The sequence below is a fragment of the Corylus avellana genome, chromosome 1, assembly GCF_965113065.1.
Source record: "Corylus avellana chromosome 1, dhCorAvel1.hap1.2, whole genome shotgun sequence".
NCBI classification, from domain to species: domain Eukaryota; kingdom Viridiplantae; phylum Streptophyta; class Magnoliopsida; order Fagales; family Betulaceae; genus Corylus; species Corylus avellana.
This window is the reverse complement of record NC_142490.1, coordinates 4166903-4187843: the sequence shown is the minus strand read 5'-3', so window position 1 is coordinate 4187843 and position 20941 is coordinate 4166903. Positions and strand designations below refer to the sequence as shown.

The window sequence follows — 20941 nt, the reverse complement described above, 5'->3', positions numbered from 1 at the left end:
CGAAGATCACATGGATATATGGATTCGGTAGTTTAATATGGAAGGGCGGTTGAGACTTGGGAGTGCAATGTCGTTTTCAATATTTATCTAAAAAGAAGTCAAGGTTTAGAGATTTTATTCTTCATGTTAAGGGATAATCTCATTCAAACGAAACGACAAATACATAAAACCTCGATTGTTCTAATTAATTTTCAGGGAAACTAGGTGTGTTATCAGTTATCACCCACACTCAATTATTGAGTGTTCTTATGATCAAAGAGGAATTTTAGCCTAGTTGGAGGATTAATGGTCTAGGTTTAATTTTAAGTGTTTCATGAAAAAAATTTTAAAAAGAGTGAAATTAGATTTAAACCATTAAACAACTACGATTCATTAAATTTGAACCATTAAATTAAGAGTTAAACTTTAATAAGGAGGATGAGGTGTAAAAGCCATCCTTTATAGCATCCATTCATAAGCTGACACATAAACTAAAGCACAATAAGCTCACAAAATTAACCTCCAACCAAATACACTTGATGAAGAAAAGAGAAAGAAGGAGAAAGAAGAAAGGAGAAAAAGAAGAAAAGAGACATGTGGCTGTGGGTCTCTTGAAGCGGCGTTGGTAACCCACGGTTGGCCAGACCAACCACCTTCTCCGACGCTGTGAGTCACATTTTATGGCTTTTAGGGTGATAAAATTCATAAAGGGTTAACCTTTAACTTCTAGGTTTTAGTGTTGAATCTAAAATCGAGTTTTAAGGCATTAAAAACAAATATTGGAGCATTAGAAACGAGTTTTCAGTCGGGTCACAGCCCGTCAAACCCGTGGGGCACACTAGCCACGCCCCATGTCATGGGTCTCTAGCCTGGGTTCGCCAGCTATGGAATTTTTTTTTCTTTCTCATTTTGATTTGGTATGATTAATCTCACTTTCATTTTTTGCATTTTTCTTAAATGGATGATGTGTTTAGGGGCTCTCTTAAATTAAATTTTGTATGACATGCACATCAACAATTCACTTGAGGATTGTAATATTCTCCACAAATGAAATAAAAACATAACAAATATTATTTTATTAACTTTATTTTGGACAAATTTTGAAAGATCACAGTCGAACAATGTCATCAAACACCAACTACAAGCCTACAAGGGCAGAGGGTGGGGGCATGGCCCTAAAATTTTTGAATAATAATAATAATAAAAAGACCCCCAAAAAAATATGAAAAGAAACTGTTTTTTTATCTAAAAATCCAAAAAATTAACCTTCAAAATCAGAAATAACTAGTATTTTTTTTTCTTAAGAATCAAAAGTTTAGCCCTCCAAAAGACCTCTTATAATACAATTATTTATATGGCATTTTTTCATTAATAAGAACGAAACAACAAATTACAACGACAAAAGACAGGACAACCAAAACAAAAAAGCCCTTAAACCAAGCTAAAAGACCAAATAAAAATAAAAAATAAAATAAAAAAGACAACGCATTTAATAAATGACACGGGCTATGGTTTCTTGGACCTCGTCCTCAAGGTCCTAGGAAGCCATATAATTGATGGGCTTGCTTAGACTTTGACTATTTATGCCACTTGACCTTCCAACTTTAGGAAAAACAAATGGGCTTGGTATTTAGATAGCAATTTATTCAAGCAGATTTTCTCTCTGAAACTAATTACCATCGAAAAGTTAATTAAGGATTAGATTTGGATAGTCACTTGCATTATTCAATATCTGGATTATGAGCAGTTTGGAATTGGTGAAGATGAAGATGGGTTCAGAAATAGCCTGTTTCTTGTTGGGTTAGATGTCCCAAAAGCTTTCGATTCATGGGTAGATAACCAATTTTCAATACAAATCAAAAAAACATTTACAGAAATCCTCTTCTGGGAATCCTAAAGAATGTAATAAGAGATTAAAAAAAGTCAAAAAAAAAAAAAAAAAAAAAGAAGAAGAGTTTATATGTTTCCCTCAGTAAATGAATGAAGAAAGGATCAATCATGGAATTATCAGCATTAGCATGGTTTCTACTGAAGCATCATTGGGAACAACTCCTCAATATCATCAAAAAAAAAAAAAAAAAACTCCTCATAAAAATATATGATCCACAAAATAGATGAGAATTAAGAGAGAAAATAAAAGATAAGGGCTCAGAGAAATGTGGATAAAGACTATTCCCAGACCCTCAAAGGGTCTCATAATGAGCTGGGATTAAACATTTATCATCATCGCAAAGAAAATAAAATAACCAAATTTACACAAACTTACAGAGAAACGAAAAACTAAAGCAACCCACATAAAAAGTTTGCATCTGCCCTTCTGGAGAGAGAGAGAGAGAGGGCGGGGGAGATGAGAGGAGGCTTAGGGTTTTAAAAGAGAATGAGCCTGAGAGTGCATAGGCGGCTAGGGTTTACCTTGCCAAGATATTTTTCTCATTTCCGAAAATATCCCTGGAGTTTGGATGAAATTACAGAAGTCATGTGGCCGAATTTTTTAATATAGTGAAGTGAAGCCTTTAGCTCCATTAAGACCAGGCCCGGCCCAATACTAAATCTTCAACGCAAGCCTAATCACACAAGTCATGTGGATGTGGCCGAGTTTTAGGGTTTACAATTTCAATTAAAAATAGCGATTTGAAAACGTAATTTTTAAAAACGTAGTTTTAGGGTTTACAATTTAAAAAAATGCAATTAAAAATAATGATTTTTAAAAACGTAGTTTAATTGTTTGATAAAAGCGTAGTTTGACCTTTAAAATCGCAATCTAGCTTTTAAAATTGTGCGTTTTCAAAAACACATTTCCTTATCTGCAATTTGAAAACGCATATTTTATGTATTTTCAAATTGCTATTTTTAAAAAATGCAATGCCAAACAATTCATTTTTTGCGATTTAGTTTCGAATGACACTCTTTGTCTATGAAATCGCAATGCTAAACACACCCTTAATAGATTGCTAACAATTGAAATGATGTCGCGCTAAAAATAAATTCTTACTTTTTTATTTTTCTTTTAGGAGTGTCGATTCAATGGCGGTTTTTACTCTCACGTCATTAAGTTGTATGATAGTCGTATACGAGTCTACTAAATAACGTTACTTTTTTATAAATACTAATTTTTACTATCATATCATCAAATTATATGACAGTCGTATATCAATCTACAAATAGAAGCCCTCAGCCTTTGTTATTGTTTAGTGGGTCTAAGTTCAATTCCCTCAACAATAAGACCACCTTTGAGATGGACCCCCTTCACCTCCTTCAGGCACATCTTCACCTCCTCCTCACCTTCGCCATAATAAAAGTGCCCCATCTCAATCTCTATCCACCCATCTCTGCGCTCACGAGGGCCTTGTCTCTCTTGAAACACCTTTGATCTCATTGCCTTCACAAAATCCATGCACTCCAAAGCTTGTTTCTTACTCTCACGCCGGCTCAGGTACACCGTCCTCTGTGACCTGAAATCACCAACTTCAACTGACACCTCCGATGGCAGAGTGTCTAGTCCGTAAGCGCGGCCGGCGAACTTCACAATGAGATAGACACCATAAACTGTTCTTGGTGATAGCAGTCGGGTATGAAATGAACCTTGGATTTCTAGCCAAGAAATAGTCCTGAGCTCAGCAACTTCTGCAAATCTGGAAAATCAGAAAATGGAGCCACCTTTTAATCCCAATGATGGATTGCTACTACATGTTAAATTACCTATTATACCAAAAATTTAAGCTAACAAGAAGAGACATTACTTTAACAATTTAAAAAGGTATAAGAGACATTTCACTTCTTTGTCATTTCACAATTTAAAGGAATATAAGAGTAAAACTAAAAGGGATTGAAACATGTGATAATAATATTGAAAATTTTAATAATTCGAGGTTACGAATGCAAAATCCTTAATACTTTCTAAGTGACATTTAATAATTTGAGGTTACCATTGCAAATCCTTTCTGGGCGGTATATGCAAATACACACCTTTAAAGCATGAAACGTTGACAAATATATATACATGCAACTTTTTTTTTTTTTTTTTTTAGTGATTATTAGGATGCAGTGCAAACCTTGACTGAGAAAAGGGTTTCCAGGACCAGTATAGAGGATGACTTGCCCATTTGATTGAAAGCTCCCTTGCACACAACATGTAAACATTCTTACTCATTGATTTCTCTAAGGAAAAGACCTGTATTATATACGTGGCATTTATAAGACAATAATAATGACATCATAATTGATTCATACTTGTTCTTACAAAGCCAGCCATGAAAATATATACATGTACCTTTCTGCCTCCATCAATTAGTTGAGGTTTACATAACCTGGAAAACAACTCTTTCTTGGATGAATAAAGCAACGGAGAGACTAATCTGGAGAGAATTTCTTCATAGTTTGACGGCAGCATCCTCTCCCACACGGAGTCGGAATCGGCCATGGATCGGACTGGCAAAGAGACGAGCGACAACCGGCAAACATCTTGAGGAGATGATGTTAGGGACATTATGTGTTCGAAACAATCTTGAGGCAAGAGATCCAAAGTGATTTCATTCATACTAAAATGTACAGCTTTTCCTATCAATAGTGCAATGGAAGGAAAATGTGTGGCATAAAGGAAAGAAACAAAGGATATGGGTCCCTTTATGATTATAAGTCTTGTATGTATCTCATGCATTGAGAGTCACAAGATGGAGCTAGATCTATTTATAGGTGGACCAGTAAAAATGTGTTAATATGACAACATGATGGAACACATGATGAGGACATTGAAGATGTCCATAGAAGAGATGATTTTTTGGGACGACACGTTAGAAGTTGTCAAGCCTAACACGTGATCATTACAATTCATTTTCTTTGATAACTATGGCCTGTTTTTGAACTTTTTTAGTTGATTTTTTCGCCCAAAAACGCTAAATATTATACTTTAATTTTTTTATTTTTTATTGGGAAAACTTCACAAAATTTTATGGATTTTCACTAAATTTGGCCTGTTTTTAACTTTTAATTACCTTATTCGGTTAGAATTTTTTGTTAAATATTGTCAAAATTCTCAAAATACTTTTTTTTTTTTATAAAAAAAAAAATGAACATTTGAATCTTTACAAATTTTTTTTTTTTTTTATAATAAAAAACATTGATATTTAAAAAATTTTGATAAAATTTAACAAAAAATCTTAATGGAATGAAGTAATTGAAATAAATTGAAAATTCAATACCTTAATTGAGAGTTTTTGAACTTCATAAAGTACATTCAAAACACGTGGAGAGTTTGGAGGAGTTTTATAAAGTTTTTTCCATTTTTTTTTTTATTGAATCAAAAAAAAAAAAAAAAAGTCTAGAGGGTCAAAAAGCTACAAAATGTGCAGTGGCGTGTGTAATTAGCATAAGATATTATGAGCACATGACTGAAAATTCCTTTCCTTATCTTATATTCCAAAGGTGACAAACAACTCTCTGTCTTATTGTGTAAAAATATAAGCATCACAAAGGCAAACTCCTTTAATTAATTAATATATTCTACAAGATGTATATATATATATAAATAAAATTAAACAGAAAATTCCTTGTTTTTTCTTCTTCTACATGCATTCAATTTATCATATATAATAAAAAAAAAATGAAATAATCAATTAAAATTCATTTTTTCTCCAATCCTTAATTCACTAGTCTTTGGGCCTTAATTCGATCCCTTCAATGACGAGTCCTCCTTTCAACTGATAACCCTTTATCTCCATCAAACTCATCTTCACCTCCTGATCAGAAGCTTCGCCATTGAAGAACTCCCCCAGCTCAATCTCCATCCACCCATCTCCTCTTTCGCTTGGGACCCGCCCACCTCCTTCTTCTTGTACTCTGTTTCTCAACATTTCGACGCGGTTCCTATAAAACAGAGACTCCATTTGTTGTTTCTTCCCATCCCCACGACGTCGTAAATAAGCCGTGCCTTTACTTATTTGGTTGCCCACTGCAACTGATATTTCAGACGGGATTGGGTCGAGCCCATATGCCCGATCATAGATTTTCATTACAAGATAAGCACCATATGTCGTGTTTGGTGACAGAATTTCTGTCCTGATTTTGCCACGAATTTCTAACCAATCTGTTGTTCTGAGCTCAGCCACTTGCGAGAACCTGCAAAAAAATCAACTGAAAAAGTTAAATGCCAGACCAATTAAACGATTTAACGAGAACGGCATGCTAGGTGATTTTAAAGAACAAGAGAAAATTAGTAACCTTGATTCTGGTATAGATCTCCAGCTCCAATGCATTGGATCATTGCTCCATGCTATGGAAAGTTCTCTTGCAGACAACATGTATGATACTTTGCCAGATGATTTCTCTAACTTGAAGCTCTGCATTATTTGGAATATATATATACAAGAAGAAAAATCATTAATCCCAGTAGCTTTTTTCCATACAACCCAGAAATGTTGAATGCATGAGAAGCGAGAAATCATTGATTTTTATTTTTTTATTTTTTCAGGGGCGTACCTTTTTACCACCATCAATGAGAACCGGATTGCAGAGAAGAAGAAAAAGCTTCTTCTTTGAAGTAAACGTCAAAGGAGTGAGCAATCTGGAGACAACATCCTCGTAATCGGCCGGCAAGAACCCGTCCCAAACAACATCGGACGCTGCCGCTGACCGGAAGGTGGATGACACCATTGAAGACCTGCATGCGTCCAGTGGAGACGTGTTGGCAAGAATTGTTGATACACAATCTTCCGGCAGCATCTCCATGCCTATGCCCATGGCTTCCATCGAGCTTTGACACGAAAATCTTGAAAACAACGTCTGGGGTCTTCGGTCTCTGTTTCTTTGCTTATGAAATTATCTTGACGATACATTCTTTAATTACATATATATATATACACGGAAGCTTGAACTTTATAGTTTTTTAATGCAAAGTGTTAGACACGTTGAATAGCTTTAGCCCGTTGGCTGTGATGTGCATGTGACGTTGCTCTAATTAAATAACAAGTTGTCACCATGTGATGCAACAATCCAAGTGGCAGAGAAAGGCAAACGGGAGAGAACCCTTAAGGTTCAGAGGTGAAAGGTTAAATAGCTCGTTTGCACTCTCATTCCAACAGGGTGTGACCGAGCCCTTTCGAGAAGCAAACTCAAAACATTTGACTGCAATATTTCGCATATAAATGTGATTTGATTGAAAACCTGAGGAGCTCTGTTGCATATTCCGTTCAAACGAAGTGCGGCCGAGAGTCGAGACATCCTTAGCCGAAAACGTACAAGATAACCTAATCTACTTGCTAAACTTAAATCATCTTTACCGCGTAAATAACCAATTCCCATTTAGGAATCCTTTATAGATTTTTATAATTGTATTATTGAAGTTTGTGTACTGTTAAGAACACGTTTGTAGAAAGAATTTATCAAAGTTTCAATTCGTCTTTGGATATATATTTATATATATTTTTTCATTCAAAAAGCTTATTCACATTCCTTTTCTTTCGCTATCCGATAGATCAATTGGGTACGATATATATCAAGTCAAACTTGGCAAAAGAAAAAAAAAATACTTTCCTGCACTTGTTTGACCCTATTAATTGCAGTTCACAATTAGAATTGAACTAATATATATTTTGTTTCACACATGTGACAGTTGAGATACAATGGATTTAAGACCATTGACCTGGTTAAAAGACTGGTGTGTTTCATAGTGTGTGACCCAGCCAGTTGGATTTTTTGGACGCAGAAAACAACTTGTTCCATTATCCTCCTATCAATGCTAATTGGGGAGGGTCCAGCCCAACCCACCCGCCCACCCTATTTCTTCAGAGAAATCTGCCCCTTGGCTATAATTACTTCTATTGGCTTGACTTTAGTGTCCTTGAGCAGAAGTCGAAGACACTAAAGTCAAGCCAAAGCCCAACGTTTTGGCTAAACGTCTAGCCAAAACATTTGGAGAGAATTATAATTACTGCATTTTTAATTCTCTCCAAATGTCCCTTCATTTTTTATTTTTTGAAAAACGTTGGGCTTTGGCTAGACCTTTAGCCAAAACGTTGGCTAGACATAGGGAATGCTAGACGTTTGATAATTCCTTTTCCGACCGGAATAAAAGATTCCATTGAAGCGGCTAATTTCATGCATATTGTCTGTACATTTGGTTGTACAAATTGCATAGTATCATAAATAGCTACTTTGGGTATTACCCACTCTCCGGGAGAGTTTATAAACAAATACAGATATTTGATATCATCCTCTATACTAAGATATACCATAAGACTAATAAGTTGATTCAAGATCTTGCTATCAACTTCTTGGCCTAAAAAAAGTAATCTTTCTCGATAAAGTCGGTTGATTAGGATAAAATTGTATCCTTAGGAATTGTACACACACCTTTCGATGCATACGGTTTACAAAAATCGCAAAAAAAAAAAAAAAAAAAGGTGTAGATTACGGCCTTCATTTTTTTTTTTTTTTTCATAGTGGGCTCCTTCTAACAAAGGGCTTTTTTCTTCTATTTTTCAAGAAAGATTAGTTTTGGTTTGTTTACTTTTCCTATATATATAAAAAATAAAAAATAAAATAAAAAAATAAAAAGAAAAAAAAGAAGGAGATAATAGTAATCTACTAAACTTATCGAACGAACTTCTCATTGATTTATTGTTTCATCGAGATCGAATCCAAATCACGATGTCATTTTCTTGTTTCAGAATGGACTTCAATTTTTTTTAGGTTTATGCTCTACTCCGAGTAGATCAGCTCGATTTTGATTTGCACATATAGGGCAAATGCCCCAATACCACGTGTTTTTGCTATGGCTTTTTATTTATTTATTTATTTCATGTCTTCTACCAAATATTCAATGTATTCATTATATTACTCGATTGCTTAAACAGTTTGAGATCACTCATGTTTATAATATGATAAAAATAGTAATCATGGATATATTACCAATTGGGTTTTTTTCTAAACAGAGCCTAGATAGTTCATTTTATTGGTCCAATTGAGCAAACTATAAATTAATCTAAATCATAAATTATTCTAATTGATGATATTAATCTGGATGCCCCCTCCAAAAAACAAAATAAATATAATTGCACTTCATGCTCCAAATTTTTGATGATTCAATCAATCTTTCTTGGGTGAAAGAGAGGATATCTCGATCGGGGGAGAGAATGGAGAAATCTCATGTGACCCAATATATCTAACAAGTCGCACTATACATCAACCCAAGATGCATCTTCCTCCCAGGACTTTGAAAATGTACTTTTGGAACACCAATAGGCATTAAATGAAAGAAAAAAAGAATTAAGTACTATATCTTACTTTGATGTGAAAGCATAAAAATGGTTTTATTGTCTTAATAAGATTAGCCTTTATCATAGCTTATCCAAAAATCGAATAAGCTCATAAAATAAAATAAATAAATAAAAGACAGAATGACTATGACAAAAGAAGAAAATATTTAAGAATGGGTCTTTTGAATGATATGAACAAATATGTATGCTTTCACTCATAGAAAATGAAAGCGGGATCCCGCCCCCTACCATTGTGTATTGGTACTTATCGCATATAGAGTAGATCTGCTTCTGATTATTCCTACAAACAGAACTCTTTCATTATTACTAATATAATATGACAAATCTTAATCATTTCCTCGAGATAATCTACTGAAAATGGGAGGTCCATAGCATAGTTTTTTCCAATGCAATAAAGTTATATAGTGTCTATATTTCGTTGATAAAGGGGTATTTCCAGGGGTTTGCCTTGGTATCGTGTTCATACCGTCGTATTGAATGATCCGGGTCATTTGCTTTCTGTCCATATAATGCATACAACTCTAGTTGCTGGTTGGGCCGGTTCGATGGCTCTATATGAATTAGCGGTTTTTGATCCTTCTGGCCCTATTCTTGATCCAATGTGAAGACAGGGTATGTTTATTATACCTTTCATGACTCGTTTAGGAATAACCAATTCATGGGGCGGTTGGAGTATCACAGGAGGGACTATAACGAATCTGGGTATTTGGAGTTACGAAGGTATTCGGACGCTGCCGCTGACCGGAAGGTGGATGAGACCATTGACGACCTGCATGCGTCCAGTGGAGACGTGTTGGCAAGAATTGTTGATACACAATCTTCCGGCAGCATCTCCATGCCTATGCCCATGGCTTCCATCGAGCTTTGACACGAAAATCTTGAAAACAACGTCTGGGGTCTTCGGTCTCTGTTTCTTTGCTTGTGAAATTATCTTGACGATACAATCTTTAATTACACATATATTTATATACATATGTATATACACGGAAGCTTGAAATTTATAGTTTTTTAATGCAAAGTGTTAGACGCTTTGAATAGCTTTAGCCCGTTGCCAGTGATGTGCATGTGAATTAAATAACAAGTTGTCAACATGTGATGCAACAATCCAAGTGGCAGAGAAAGGCAAACGGGAGAGAACCCTTAAGGTTCAAAGGTTAAATAGCTCGTTTGTACTCTCATTCTAACGAACCAGATCCCCGACAATGCTCTAAAAATTGTTTATCAGCTTTTTCTCAAATTTTGGCCATTCAATGTCATTCAGCAATCACAATTTCGCTACGTGTTCCAACTAAAGATAAATAATAAAATATTATTTATTTTTTAAAAAATATATATAAAACAAAATATTAAAATATTAAAATTAAAAATTAAAAAAAACACCCCAATTGAGCCATGGGGGTGGCGACCGCCACTAGAGGCCGGTTGGGGGTGGCTTCAGGCCCTAGGGGGTGGCTCAACCACCCCCAATGGCTAAAACCCAAAAATTAATTTTTGGGTTTTGGCCATGGGAGGTGACCAAACCACCTCCTATGGCCACGAAGCCACCCCCAGGGACCGGTTGGGGGCAGGTGAAGCCACTCCCATGGCCTTAGGGAGTGGTTCGGCCACCCCTTTGACCTTAGGGAGTGGTTCGGCCAACCCCTAGGGCCAAAACTTAATTTTTGGGTTTTGGCCCTAGGGGGTGGCCGAACCACCCCCTAAGGCCACGGGGGTGGCTTCGGCCACCCCCAACTGGCTTCTGGGGGTGGCTTTCGCCAATCCCATGGCTCAGTTGGGGTGGTCGGCCACCCCCAGTTTTTTTAATTTTTAATTTTAATATTTTATATATATATTTTTTAAATAAATAATATTTTATTATTTATCTTTAGTTGGGACACGTGATGAAATTGTGGCTGTTGGATGACATTGGATGGCCAGGATTTGAGAAAAAAATTGATGGGCAATTTTCAAAACATTGCCGGGGATCCTGATCCCATTCTAACATGGTGTGACCGAGCCTTTCGAGAAGCTAACTCGAAACATTTGGTTGCAATATTTCACCCCTAAATGTGATTTGATTAAAAACCTGAGGAGCTCGATTGCATATTCCGCTCGAACGAGGTGCGACCGAGAGTCGAGACACCCTTAGCTGAAAACGTAAAAAAAAAACCTAATCTACGTGCTAAACTTAAATCATCTTTACCGTGTAAATAGCCAATTTCCATTTAGGTGGGTAATTTTCCTTTATAGATTTTTATAATTGTATTATTGAAGTTTGTGTACTGTTAAGAACACGTTTGTAGAAAGAATTTATCAAAGTTTCAATTCGCCTTTGGATATATATTTATATATATTTTTTCATTCAAAAAGCTTATTCACATTCCTTTTCTTTCGCTATCCGATATCAATTGGGTAAGATATATATGAAGTCAAACTTGGCAAAAGAAAAAAAAAAATTGGTTTCCTGCACTTGTTTGACCCTATTAATTGCAGTTCACAATTAGAATTGAACTAATATTTATTTTCTTTCCACAATGTGACAAATGAGATACAATGGATTGAAGACCATAGACCTGGTTAAAAGACTGGCGTGTTTCATAGTCTGTGACCCAGCCAGTTGGATTTTTTGGAAGCAGAAAACAACTTGTTCCATTATCCTCCTATCAATGCCAATTGGGGAGGGTCCAGCCCAACCCACCCACCCACGCACCCTTTTTCTTCAGAGAAATCTGCCCCTTGGCTATAATTACTTCTATTGGCTTGACTTTAGTGTTGAGCAGAAGTCAACTTCTAATTACTGCATTTTTAATTCTCTCCAAATGCCCCTTCACTTTTTATTTTTTGAAAAACGTTGGCTTTGGCTAGACGTTTAGGAAGAACGTTGGGCTTTGGCTAGACATGAGGGAATGCTAGACATTTAGTAATTTTTCCTCTGATCGGAATAAAAGATTTCATGAAGCAGCTAATTCCATGCATATTGTTTGTACATCTAGTTGTACAAATTGCATAGTATCATAAATAGCTACTCTGGGTATTACCTACCCTCCGGGAGAATTCATAAACAAATACAGATATTTGATATCCTCATCCATACTAAGATATACCATAAGACCAATAAGTTGATTTAAGATCTCGCTATCAACCTCTTGGCCTAAAAAAAGTAATCTTTCTCGATAAAGTCGGTTGATTAGGATAAACTTGTATCCTTAGGAATTGTACACACACCTTTTGATGCATACAGTTTACAAAAATAGCAAAAAAAAAAAAAAAAAAAAAAAATCAATGTGTATATTCAATGTGTATATTACTATACACATTGATTCTTTTTTTTTTTTTTTTTTTCATTGTGGGCTCCTTCTAACAAAGGGCTTTTTTTTTTTTTTTTTTTCTATTTTTCAAGAAATATTAGTTTTGGTCTGTTTACTTTACCTATATAAAAAAAAATAAAAAATAAAAATAGATAAAAATAATCTACTAAACTTTTCGAACGAACTTCTCATTGATTTATTGTTTCATCGAGATCGAATCCAAATCACAATGTCATTTTCTTGTCCCATAATGGGCTTCTTCAATTTTTTTAGGTTTATGCTCTACTCCGAGTAAAGATCGGCCCGATTTTGATTTGCACATATAGTGCAAATGCCCCAATACCACGTGTTTTTGCTATCTTTTTTTATTATTATTTATTTATTTCATGTCTTCTACCAAATATTCATTGTATTCATTATATTACTTGATTATTTAAATAGTTTGAGATCACTCATGTTTATAATATGATAAAAATAGTAATCATGGATATATTACCAATTGGGTTTTTCCTAAACGGAGCCTGGATACTTCATTTTATTGGTCCAATTGAGCCAACTATAAATTAATCTAAATCATAAATTATTCTAATTGATAATATTAATCTGGATACCCCCTCCAAAAAACAAAATAAATATAATTGCACTTCACGCTTCAAATTTTAGATGATTCAATCAATCTTTCTTGGGCGAAAGAGAGGATATCTGGATCGGGGGAGAGAATGGGGAAATCCCATGTGACCCAATATATCTGACCAATTGCACTATACATCAACCCAAGATGCATCTTCCTCCCCAGGACTTCGAAAAGGTACTTTTGGAACACCAATAGGCATTAAATGAAAGAAAAAAAAGAAAAGAAAAAAGAATTAAGTACTATATCTTACTTTGATGTGAAAGTGTAAAAATGGGTTTATTTTCTTAATAAGATTAGCCTTTATCATAGTTTATCCAAAAATTGAATAAGGTCATAAAATAAAATAAAAATACAGAATGACTATGACTAAAGAAGAAAATTTTTAAGAATGGGTCTTTTGAATGATAAATATGTATGCTTTCACTCATAGAAAATGAAAGTAAGATCCCGCCCCCTACCATTGTGTATTGGTATTTATCGGGTATAAAGTAGATCTGCTTCTGTTTGTTCCTACAAATAAAGCTTTTCCATTATTACTAATATAATAGAACAAATCTTAATCCTTTACTCGAGATAATCTACTGAAAATTGGAGGTCCATAGCGTAGTTTTTCCCAATGCAATAAAGTTACATAGTGTTTATTTTTCATTGATAAAGGAGTATTTCCATGGGTTTGCCTTGGTATCGTGTTCATACTGTTGTATTGAATGGTCCGGGTCGTTTGCTTTCTATCCATATAATGCATACAACTCTAGTTGCTAGTTGGGCCGGTTTGATGGCTCTATATGAATTAGCGGTTTTTGATCCCTCTAGCCCTATTTTTGATCCAATGTGGAGACAGGGTATGTTTGTTATACCTTTCATGACTCATTTAGAAATAACTAATTCATGGGGCGGTTGGAGTATCACAGGAAGGACTATAACAAATCCGGGTATTTGGAGTTACGAAGATGTGGCTGGTGCACATATTGTGTTTTCTGCCTTGTGCTTTTTGGCAGCTATTTGCCATTGGGTGTATTGGGATCTATAAATATTTTGTGATGAACGCACGAGAAAACCTTCTTTGGATTTACCTAAGATTTTTGGAGTTCATTTATTTCTTTCAAGACTAGCTTGTTTTGGGTTTGGCGCATTTCATGTAACGGGGTTGTATGGTCTTGGAATATGGGTGTCCAATCCTTATAGACTAGCCGGAAGGGTACAATCTGTAAATTCAGCGTGGGGTGTGGAAGGTTTTGATCCTTTTGTTCTAGGAGGAATAGCCTCTCATCATATTGCAACAGGGACATTGGGCATATTAGCAGGTCTATTTCATCTTAGTGTCCGCCCGCCCCAACATCTATACAAAGGATTACGTATGGGAAATATTGAAACTGTCCTTCCCAGTAGCATCGTTGCTGTTTTTTTTTTTTTTTTTACCGCTTTTGTTGTTGCTGGAACTATGTAGTATGGTTCAACAACTACCCCAATTGAATTATATATGCCCCTAAATGAAGTCCACCAAAACCAGCCCCCAAAAAATCCTTTGAATCCAAGTGTCCCAGTGCCAATGGTCCAAGGTTTAGAAAACTGATATTTTCCCTCAATATTTGGGAGCATATGAAATATTGGACACTGTTTTTGCTTACAAAATTCGACCACCACAACACAATGATTTAGCTCAAGTTGAGACTCAAGTTGTTTGCACATCCACATCCAAAGACAAGCCTATAAATCTCCACTAGATCATAATGGACTTCATTGACCTGAAGTTGTTTAGCTTCATTGATGAGCAGACCCAACCAGCTGAAATTAGGAATGGTGAAATTGACCTGATTTATTTATTTTATTGCTTAAATTTTTATTTTGTTATATTTAACAGTATACATTAGAGTCATATTATTTAAAAAATTTAAATAACATAGTAATATATTCATAATGTGAAAACATATGCATTATTAAATCGGTATATGTTGGCCATAAAATCAAAATGGATCAACAGTCTAAGGCTGACAATTTTTAACACAATTCACGAACTCGACACGAAATTAATTAGTGTTAAGGGGTCGCCTTATACATATGCTTCAACATGACCCGACTCGATATTTAAGGCTAACAAATTTTGAGATGATCTGTAAACTTAATATAAAATTAATGAATTAAAGTTAGAGAGTTTTACTTATTTAATTAAATAAGTTAAATTAAAACTAGGAAAAACTTTACTTTAGACCTCTGAATTACCACGCATTTTGAGAAGATCTCCTTAAATTTTAAAAACTCTCAATTTAACTCCATGAACTTTCAATTTGAGTCAATTGACCCCCTTTGTCATATTTTAAATGTTAAAAATGATACAATGACATTTACACCCCTAACTTTTTTTTTTTTTTTTTAATTTTTATAAAAGTCCAAATTTACCTTTAATTTCAAATTAAAAAATAATATATATATATATATATATATATATATATATATATATCCACAGTGACCAGCGGTTGCGACCCAGCCATGGGTCAAGCTAGACCCATGCGTCACAAGGTGACCCAACCCAACCGTCGGAGTAGTTTTGAACTCTAAAGTTTCTCCTTAAAATTAATTTATATAATTTTATTTACATACATTCTAAGTCAATTGCTCTTTGGCGCCTTATCTCTCTCTTTCTCTCTCTAACTGTTGGTCTCAATTTCTCAGTCCCATTCTCTCGTTCCCGAGTTACCCATTTCAAGGTTGCCTCTCTCTTCAATGGCCATGACCCACATCCTTAAACCCGCCATTTCCATGCCCACTTCTTCACACTTCACTCCCTCTATACCCTCACCTCCCTTTCCATTCAAAACGCACACGAGCTCACACTTCTTCCCCACCCATCATTCCAGAATTCACAGCCACCAAACGCCACCGCCAACACTATCCAGAAGATTGTTCCTTCCTTCAGTTTCTGGAATCTGGGACGCCTTAACTGGTGGCAACAATGCCCGTGAAGCTGTTGTTTCCATTCGGCGTGGAATGCTACTCTTTCGGCAGGTATACTTCCTTCATCATGTACTTTCTTTCTGTACTTTGTTTTATTAGTTGTTTTGGTTTGTGTAATTCGGAGTGTTTGTTATTGTTAAGGGAGATGTTCCAGGTTCTTTGGTGGAATTCGATAAGGCAATTGAGTTGGATCCTCGTCAAAAGGCATGTAGGTTATAGGGAAATTTAGATAACGGATCTTTGTGATTTGGATATACTATCTGTTGAATTAGATTAGATTGAATTGGTGATGGTTGTTGTCAGATCTTTGGCAAAGGGGGCTGTCATTATACTACCTTGATAGGTATTAATTCTTTACTGGTCCTATTCTCCTTGTGCCTTTGTTTGGTTACTGAGAATACTTTGGCAAAGAAAATACAAGCAGAATTTTGAACTTAGAGAAATCTTGCATTTTGAGTAAAGAAGGAATCTCTGCTCAATCTGCCCTAATTTGTTCTTTTCCTTCTTTTTTTTTTTTTCCCCATAGACATAAACAAGATAAAACATGAATCTCTAAATATTGTGAGGAGATTGAAGTGGGTTTCTCTTCTCCATAGGTTTGAAGAAGGGGCAGAGCAATTCCGGTTAGATGTTTCACAGAATCCAAATGACACAGAGGAATCCATCTGGTGCTTTCTTTGTGAAGCTCAATTATGTGGAGTTGACGAAGCAAGGAAACAGTTTCTTGAGGTAAGTTTGTTTGTTAAAGGAGGAACATCATCATTGATTCTATTGAAAAATAAAAAGATTGACTTTGTTATTCACCCAGAAAAAAAAAAACATTACCTGAGTTAGGCAACTCGCATGCCTTTGATTTTGATTACTTAACTCGCCAGCCAACCAACCGATGGTTTCCCTGTGCATGAGACATGATGCAAAAAATTTATTTATGTGCCTGTATATGCAAAAACTGATTAGGTGATCTGCAACCTGACGAAGTAGTAGTTACATTATGATTAATCATACATTTTAATTACTAATGGGCATCTGTAGGTAGAGGACCTGGTATCCTGAACAAAGTTAATTAGTGGATTTTATTGTTCTGTCTATTTAGAGAGCTAAAATGGGGTCATCTTCCTATTTCTGTGTCCAAGTGCCAACTGTGGAAATAATAATAACATTCATTTTATCACTTAATAACTGAATGCAGGTTGGCAAGGATCCACGACCCGTCATGCGGGAAGCCTATAACATGTTTAAAAATGGTGGAGATCCTGAAAAGGTGTGATTTAATGCTTCTGAGCTAAAAACTCTTGTGTTTTTTTCCTTTTTCTTTTGTCATTTTAACTGGGCAAATGTTGATTTCAAGAGCTACCATATAAGAGCAGTATGGTTGCATATAATTCCAAGAACTTCATCTGACTGAAAATTTTGGTTTTACTGCATAGCTTGTTGCTGCATTTTCAAATGGCAGGGAGAATGAAAATTTCTATGCTTCTCTGTATGCTGGGCTTTATTACGAATCTGAGGTTTGTTCTCAGCTTCTAAACCTTCCTAGTTTGGGCTTTTAATTCAGTTATACTTCATAAACATACCAAATTGAGTTCTCGCTAGCTCCTTTAAAGAATGCAAATCATTAAAGAGCAGCTCGACCATACTTCATTTACAGATGCACCACAAGTAGACAACTGGCTTCTTTGTTTATATGGAAAAGCAATACTCACAACTCTTGTGTGGACATGCTGTGGGCGATATGTAGGAAAAATATAATGCATAACTTGTGGGAACCCCATTTCATGCTTAATGCTTATATTTGAGATTTATGGGTTCAACTAGTTGGATGTTGTGTCTCTTTGCCTTAAAGGGAAAAATATGAGTTGAAGATAGAGACTTCTAATAATGTTGTTGAAAACATGCTCAGTGGTGTCTACTTATCTTGCCATTTTAGTAAAACCATTTATTTCACATTTTTGTCCATTGTTTAAGTGGATGTTAGGATGTAAATGAAGTCCTTAGGTTTGTTCTGCAAAGAAACTCCATTTCAACTGATGTGAACTGTCACTATTGAGATACTTAAGGAGAAGATGTTTCACCTTACATCACTTCAGCCTTCCTCAGTGGCCTAAATTCATTCACTTATCTGTTATCCCCAATAGTCAATATTAGGGAAGCCTATCGAGGAGAGTGAACTAAGTTGGCAAGGTGTAGGTTTCTTGGAAGTATTAATCTACCGTTCATGCATTCGGCAGAGAAAAAAAAAAGTTTATTGAAGGAGAATGGGGGGATTTTTAGAAGAATGTTTCTTGCATGTCAAGAGTTTGTCTTTGCTTCTTATTTTAGCACATATGAAGATCTGCTGTCATGTACATCTTTTATTACCAGTTCTTGTCATAACTCTGGTGTAAAGAAATTATCCCATTTCCATTTGGTAAGTGAAAGTCCTTCTATTCCATTCTCTCTAACCTAGGTGTTTTGACATTACTGATAAAAGAGTAAATTGAGATATCGTGTAGCATGCTTGGTTACTGATGAACTCATTGACAACCTTTAAGGAAAATGGACTGATGTTATCTTTTGATTAGGGGTGAATGCTTTGAAGGTTACTTGCTGATCTCATCTCATCTTAAGCTTAATAATCAAGCAATTTATATCTGTGCAGAAAAAAACTGATGCGGCCAAGCTTCATATACTTGCTGCATACCAGTCTCCTTATGGACAGAGGTCTGTCTGTATTCATAATATGTCAACATTTCTCAGTAATGCAACTATACGTACAGTGAGATAAATCTAACAGCGAGTCCTTTCATTTCAGGTCTGATGATTATATGGCTTCACTTGCCAGGGTTCACTGTCTTTGTCGAAATTGGAGCTCTAACTAAAATATTTGGCTCATGCTTGAACTGGAGTACCACAGGAGGATGTATCCATGCAGCGCAGATCATATATGGATGCAACTAGCTTCCTGCAGAATTTTCATGTTGTTAGAAGCCCGCCAAGGAATTTCATAGCAAGATCGTTTTTTTTTTTTAAGTATTAGTTGATTTTATGATAAAAAAAAAATTGTAACTGTTTGCCCCAGCTGTTACAAATGCAGTATACAAATGCATTGTTCCTATAATTATGTTACGGTTTTTCGACGCTTGCTTGCAATACCACAAGCTTAATTAAGCTCATAGAAAGGAATATCGGACGACAGTTGTCAGCATGAAACAATGGCTAGAGACTAGGCTGGAACGACAGCTGGTCGGTAGTCGAAGGTAGGCGATGGTCGAGGGTGGTTGGAGATGGAGCAACAGAGTGGTAGAAAATGGGCCGGGCAGGCTAGACAATGGTGAGGTTGGATGGTGACCGAAGAGATGATGGTTGGCAAGCTGGGCCGAGGATGGCTGGAGACTAGGTCAAACGGTGGTCAGCAATGGGCCGTGCTGAACAGTGGCCAGCGTTATGATTCCATTCAACAGCTATTGAACTGTACCAAACAACAAAATATATATATGTAGGGTTATATTCTAGTGTTACAATTAAACTAATGAATAATAATTCCCAATAATAATGACTATTTCTTTTTTCAATAAAATAACTATTTTATATACCAAATATGCCCAACTTTTATTCTCTTTTGCCTTTGCAGTCTCCCTTCCTATTGCTCCTGTCTTTCTTCTTTTCTCTAGCTCTTTTAAAAACAGATAGGAACCCACAAGTCAAAAGGAAAAAACGAGGTCCAGAGAAGCAAGGAAATTGTAATTTATTTTTCAGGTGAAGTTTTGTTTTACATATATTTTCCTAATGATTACCCCCAATGATTATGCTGCTGCAAATATCTAAACTTTGTGTGGTTCATGGACTACACGACAATGCAATAACTCAGATTCAAACACTGAAATCAAGAGCATACAAACTATGTAACCGATGAACAAGACGTGTTAAACATCATATTATTCTGCAGTAAATTTTTGTTTAGGCAGATATACAGAGAGCATAATGATTTCTTATTATTTTTCATGATGAATTTTTGTTTTCTATGCAATGATGGTTATGGGAAGCAAACATTATTATAAGAATGAAAGGCTAAAGGTAGAGTAGCTTGCAGCAAAATGTTTAGGAAACAAGTGGGGTTCAAATTTAAATGTAGAAGTAGAACTTTGAGTGTCTTTTGTGACAATTGACAATGACTTCAATCATTGTTCTGGTAGGCTTTCACTTTTGTTGCATACTATATTCCTATTTGTTTCATTTCTTAATTGAGCTTAAAGCATCAGTTTGAGGGTTATACCTTTGAAATTCCAAAACTAAAACATATTTAATAAATGACAGAAATTTTCTCCAAATCCGTATGGAGAAAATATCTTCAAACCCATGTAAAATAGTGTTAAATTGTTTATAAACATTTAAAAGGCATATTAAATTTTTAACCTCATTAATAGCAGTTTACTAATTTAGACTAAATTTAATGTGTATTTTAAATATTTATAGACAATTGACACTATTTTATATGGGTTGGAAGATATTTCCACCCTACCAATTTGAAGAAAATTTCTGTCATTTCTTAATAGTCTATTTAAGGAAAGGATTTGCCAACTAGGAACATCAAATGGGTAAATAGTGATGTTGAGTTTGGTGGGTATTCGTTATTTTTAAAAATTTGTTTAACACGTCAAAACGTTGAACAGTTTTCAAACTTTTGAAAATGATTAATTAAGCTATAAGCTATAATTAGCATTAAAAAAAAAAAAAAACAGCTTCAGCAGGTAGAATAGTAGCCTCTTTCTAGTCATTAGATTTCGGACAGAGTTTTCCTCCAAATTAGATTGGAAGAGCTTCCTTCAACACAGCCTATA

The 20941-nt window shown here is 35.2% G+C and overlaps 3 protein-coding genes and 2 non-coding genes across 5 annotated transcripts; 1 reads left to right on the top strand and 4 right to left on the bottom strand.

Moving 5' to 3' along the window:
* Window positions 1–1940: 1940 nt before the first annotated feature.
* LOC132173200 (small nucleolar RNA snoR53Y) lies at window positions 1941–2026 on the bottom strand. Its single transcript, XR_009439291.1, has one exon. It is a non-coding gene; the product is annotated as a small nucleolar RNA snoR53Y (small nucleolar RNA).
* A 93-nt stretch (window positions 2027–2119) lies between these two features.
* LOC132173190 (small nucleolar RNA snoR69Y) lies at window positions 2120–2213 on the bottom strand. The gene has a single exon (XR_009439281.2). It is a non-coding gene; the product is annotated as a small nucleolar RNA snoR69Y (small nucleolar RNA).
* An 845-nt stretch (window positions 2214–3058) lies between these two features.
* On the bottom strand, window positions 3059–4595 carry LOC132172239 (F-box protein PP2-B15). Its single transcript, XM_059583705.2, has 3 exons — window positions 4250–4595; window positions 4032–4150; window positions 3059–3611 (listed from the first exon to the last, which is right to left on the bottom strand). Exons 1-3 carry the CDS (start codon window positions 4514–4516, stop codon window positions 3161–3163), a joined length of 837 nt encoding a protein of 278 aa, XP_059439688.2. The 5' UTR covers window positions 4517–4595; the 3' UTR covers window positions 3059–3160.
* A 935-nt stretch (window positions 4596–5530) lies between these two features.
* LOC132172309 (F-box protein PP2-B15-like) lies at window positions 5531–6770 on the bottom strand. The gene is made up of 3 exons (XM_059583786.2): window positions 6454–6770; window positions 6196–6314; window positions 5531–6093 (listed from the first exon to the last, which is right to left on the bottom strand). The coding sequence occupies exons 1-3, from the start codon at window positions 6721–6723 to the stop codon at window positions 5625–5627; spliced, it is 858 nt and encodes a 285-aa protein (XP_059439769.1). The 5' UTR covers window positions 6724–6770; the 3' UTR covers window positions 5531–5624.
* Window positions 6771–15794: 9024 nt separating this feature from the next.
* Window positions 15795–19620, top strand: LOC132171780 (Tetratricopeptide repeat (TPR)-like superfamily protein). Its single transcript, XM_059583177.2, has 8 exons — window positions 15795–16175; window positions 16266–16332; window positions 16428–16467; window positions 16721–16853; window positions 17314–17385; window positions 17552–17632; window positions 18763–18824; window positions 18916–19620. The coding sequence occupies exons 1-8, from the start codon at window positions 15894–15896 to the stop codon at window positions 18980–18982; spliced, it is 804 nt and encodes a 267-aa protein (XP_059439160.1). The 5' UTR covers window positions 15795–15893; the 3' UTR covers window positions 18983–19620.
* The last annotated feature ends 1321 nt before the right edge of the window (window positions 19621–20941 follow it).

Coding starts and splice junctions, on each gene's coding strand:
- LOC132172239 (XM_059583705.2), bottom strand. CDS start 4,516: ATGAATGAAATCACTTTGGATCTCTTGCCTCAAGATTGTTTCGAACAC. Junction 4,151..4,249: donor TAATTGATGGAGGCAGAAAG/GTACATGTATAT, acceptor TATATAATACAG/GTCTTTTCCTTAGAGAAATC. Junction 3,612..4,031: donor AAACCCTTTTCTCAGTCAAG/GTTTGCACTGCA, acceptor CTGATTTTCCAG/ATTTGCAGAAGTTGCTGAGC.
- LOC132172309 (XM_059583786.2), bottom strand. CDS start 6,723: ATGGAAGCCATGGGCATAGGCATGGAGATGCTGCCGGAAGATTGTGTA. Junction 6,315..6,453: donor TCATTGATGGTGGTAAAAAG/GTACGCCCCTGA, acceptor CAAATAATGCAG/AGCTTCAAGTTAGAGAAATC. Junction 6,094..6,195: donor AGATCTATACCAGAATCAAG/GTTACTAATTTT, acceptor ATTTTTTTGCAG/GTTCTCGCAAGTGGCTGAGC.
- LOC132171780 (XM_059583177.2), top strand. CDS start 15,894: ATGGCCATGACCCACATCCTTAAACCCGCCATTTCCATGCCCACTTCT. Junction 16,854..17,313: donor CAAGGAAACAGTTTCTTGAG/GTAAGTTTGTTT, acceptor AACTGAATGCAG/GTTGGCAAGGATCCACGACC. Junction 17,633..18,762: donor GGCTTTATTACGAATCTGAG/GTTTGTTCTCAG, acceptor ATATCTGTGCAG/AAAAAAACTGATGCGGCCAA.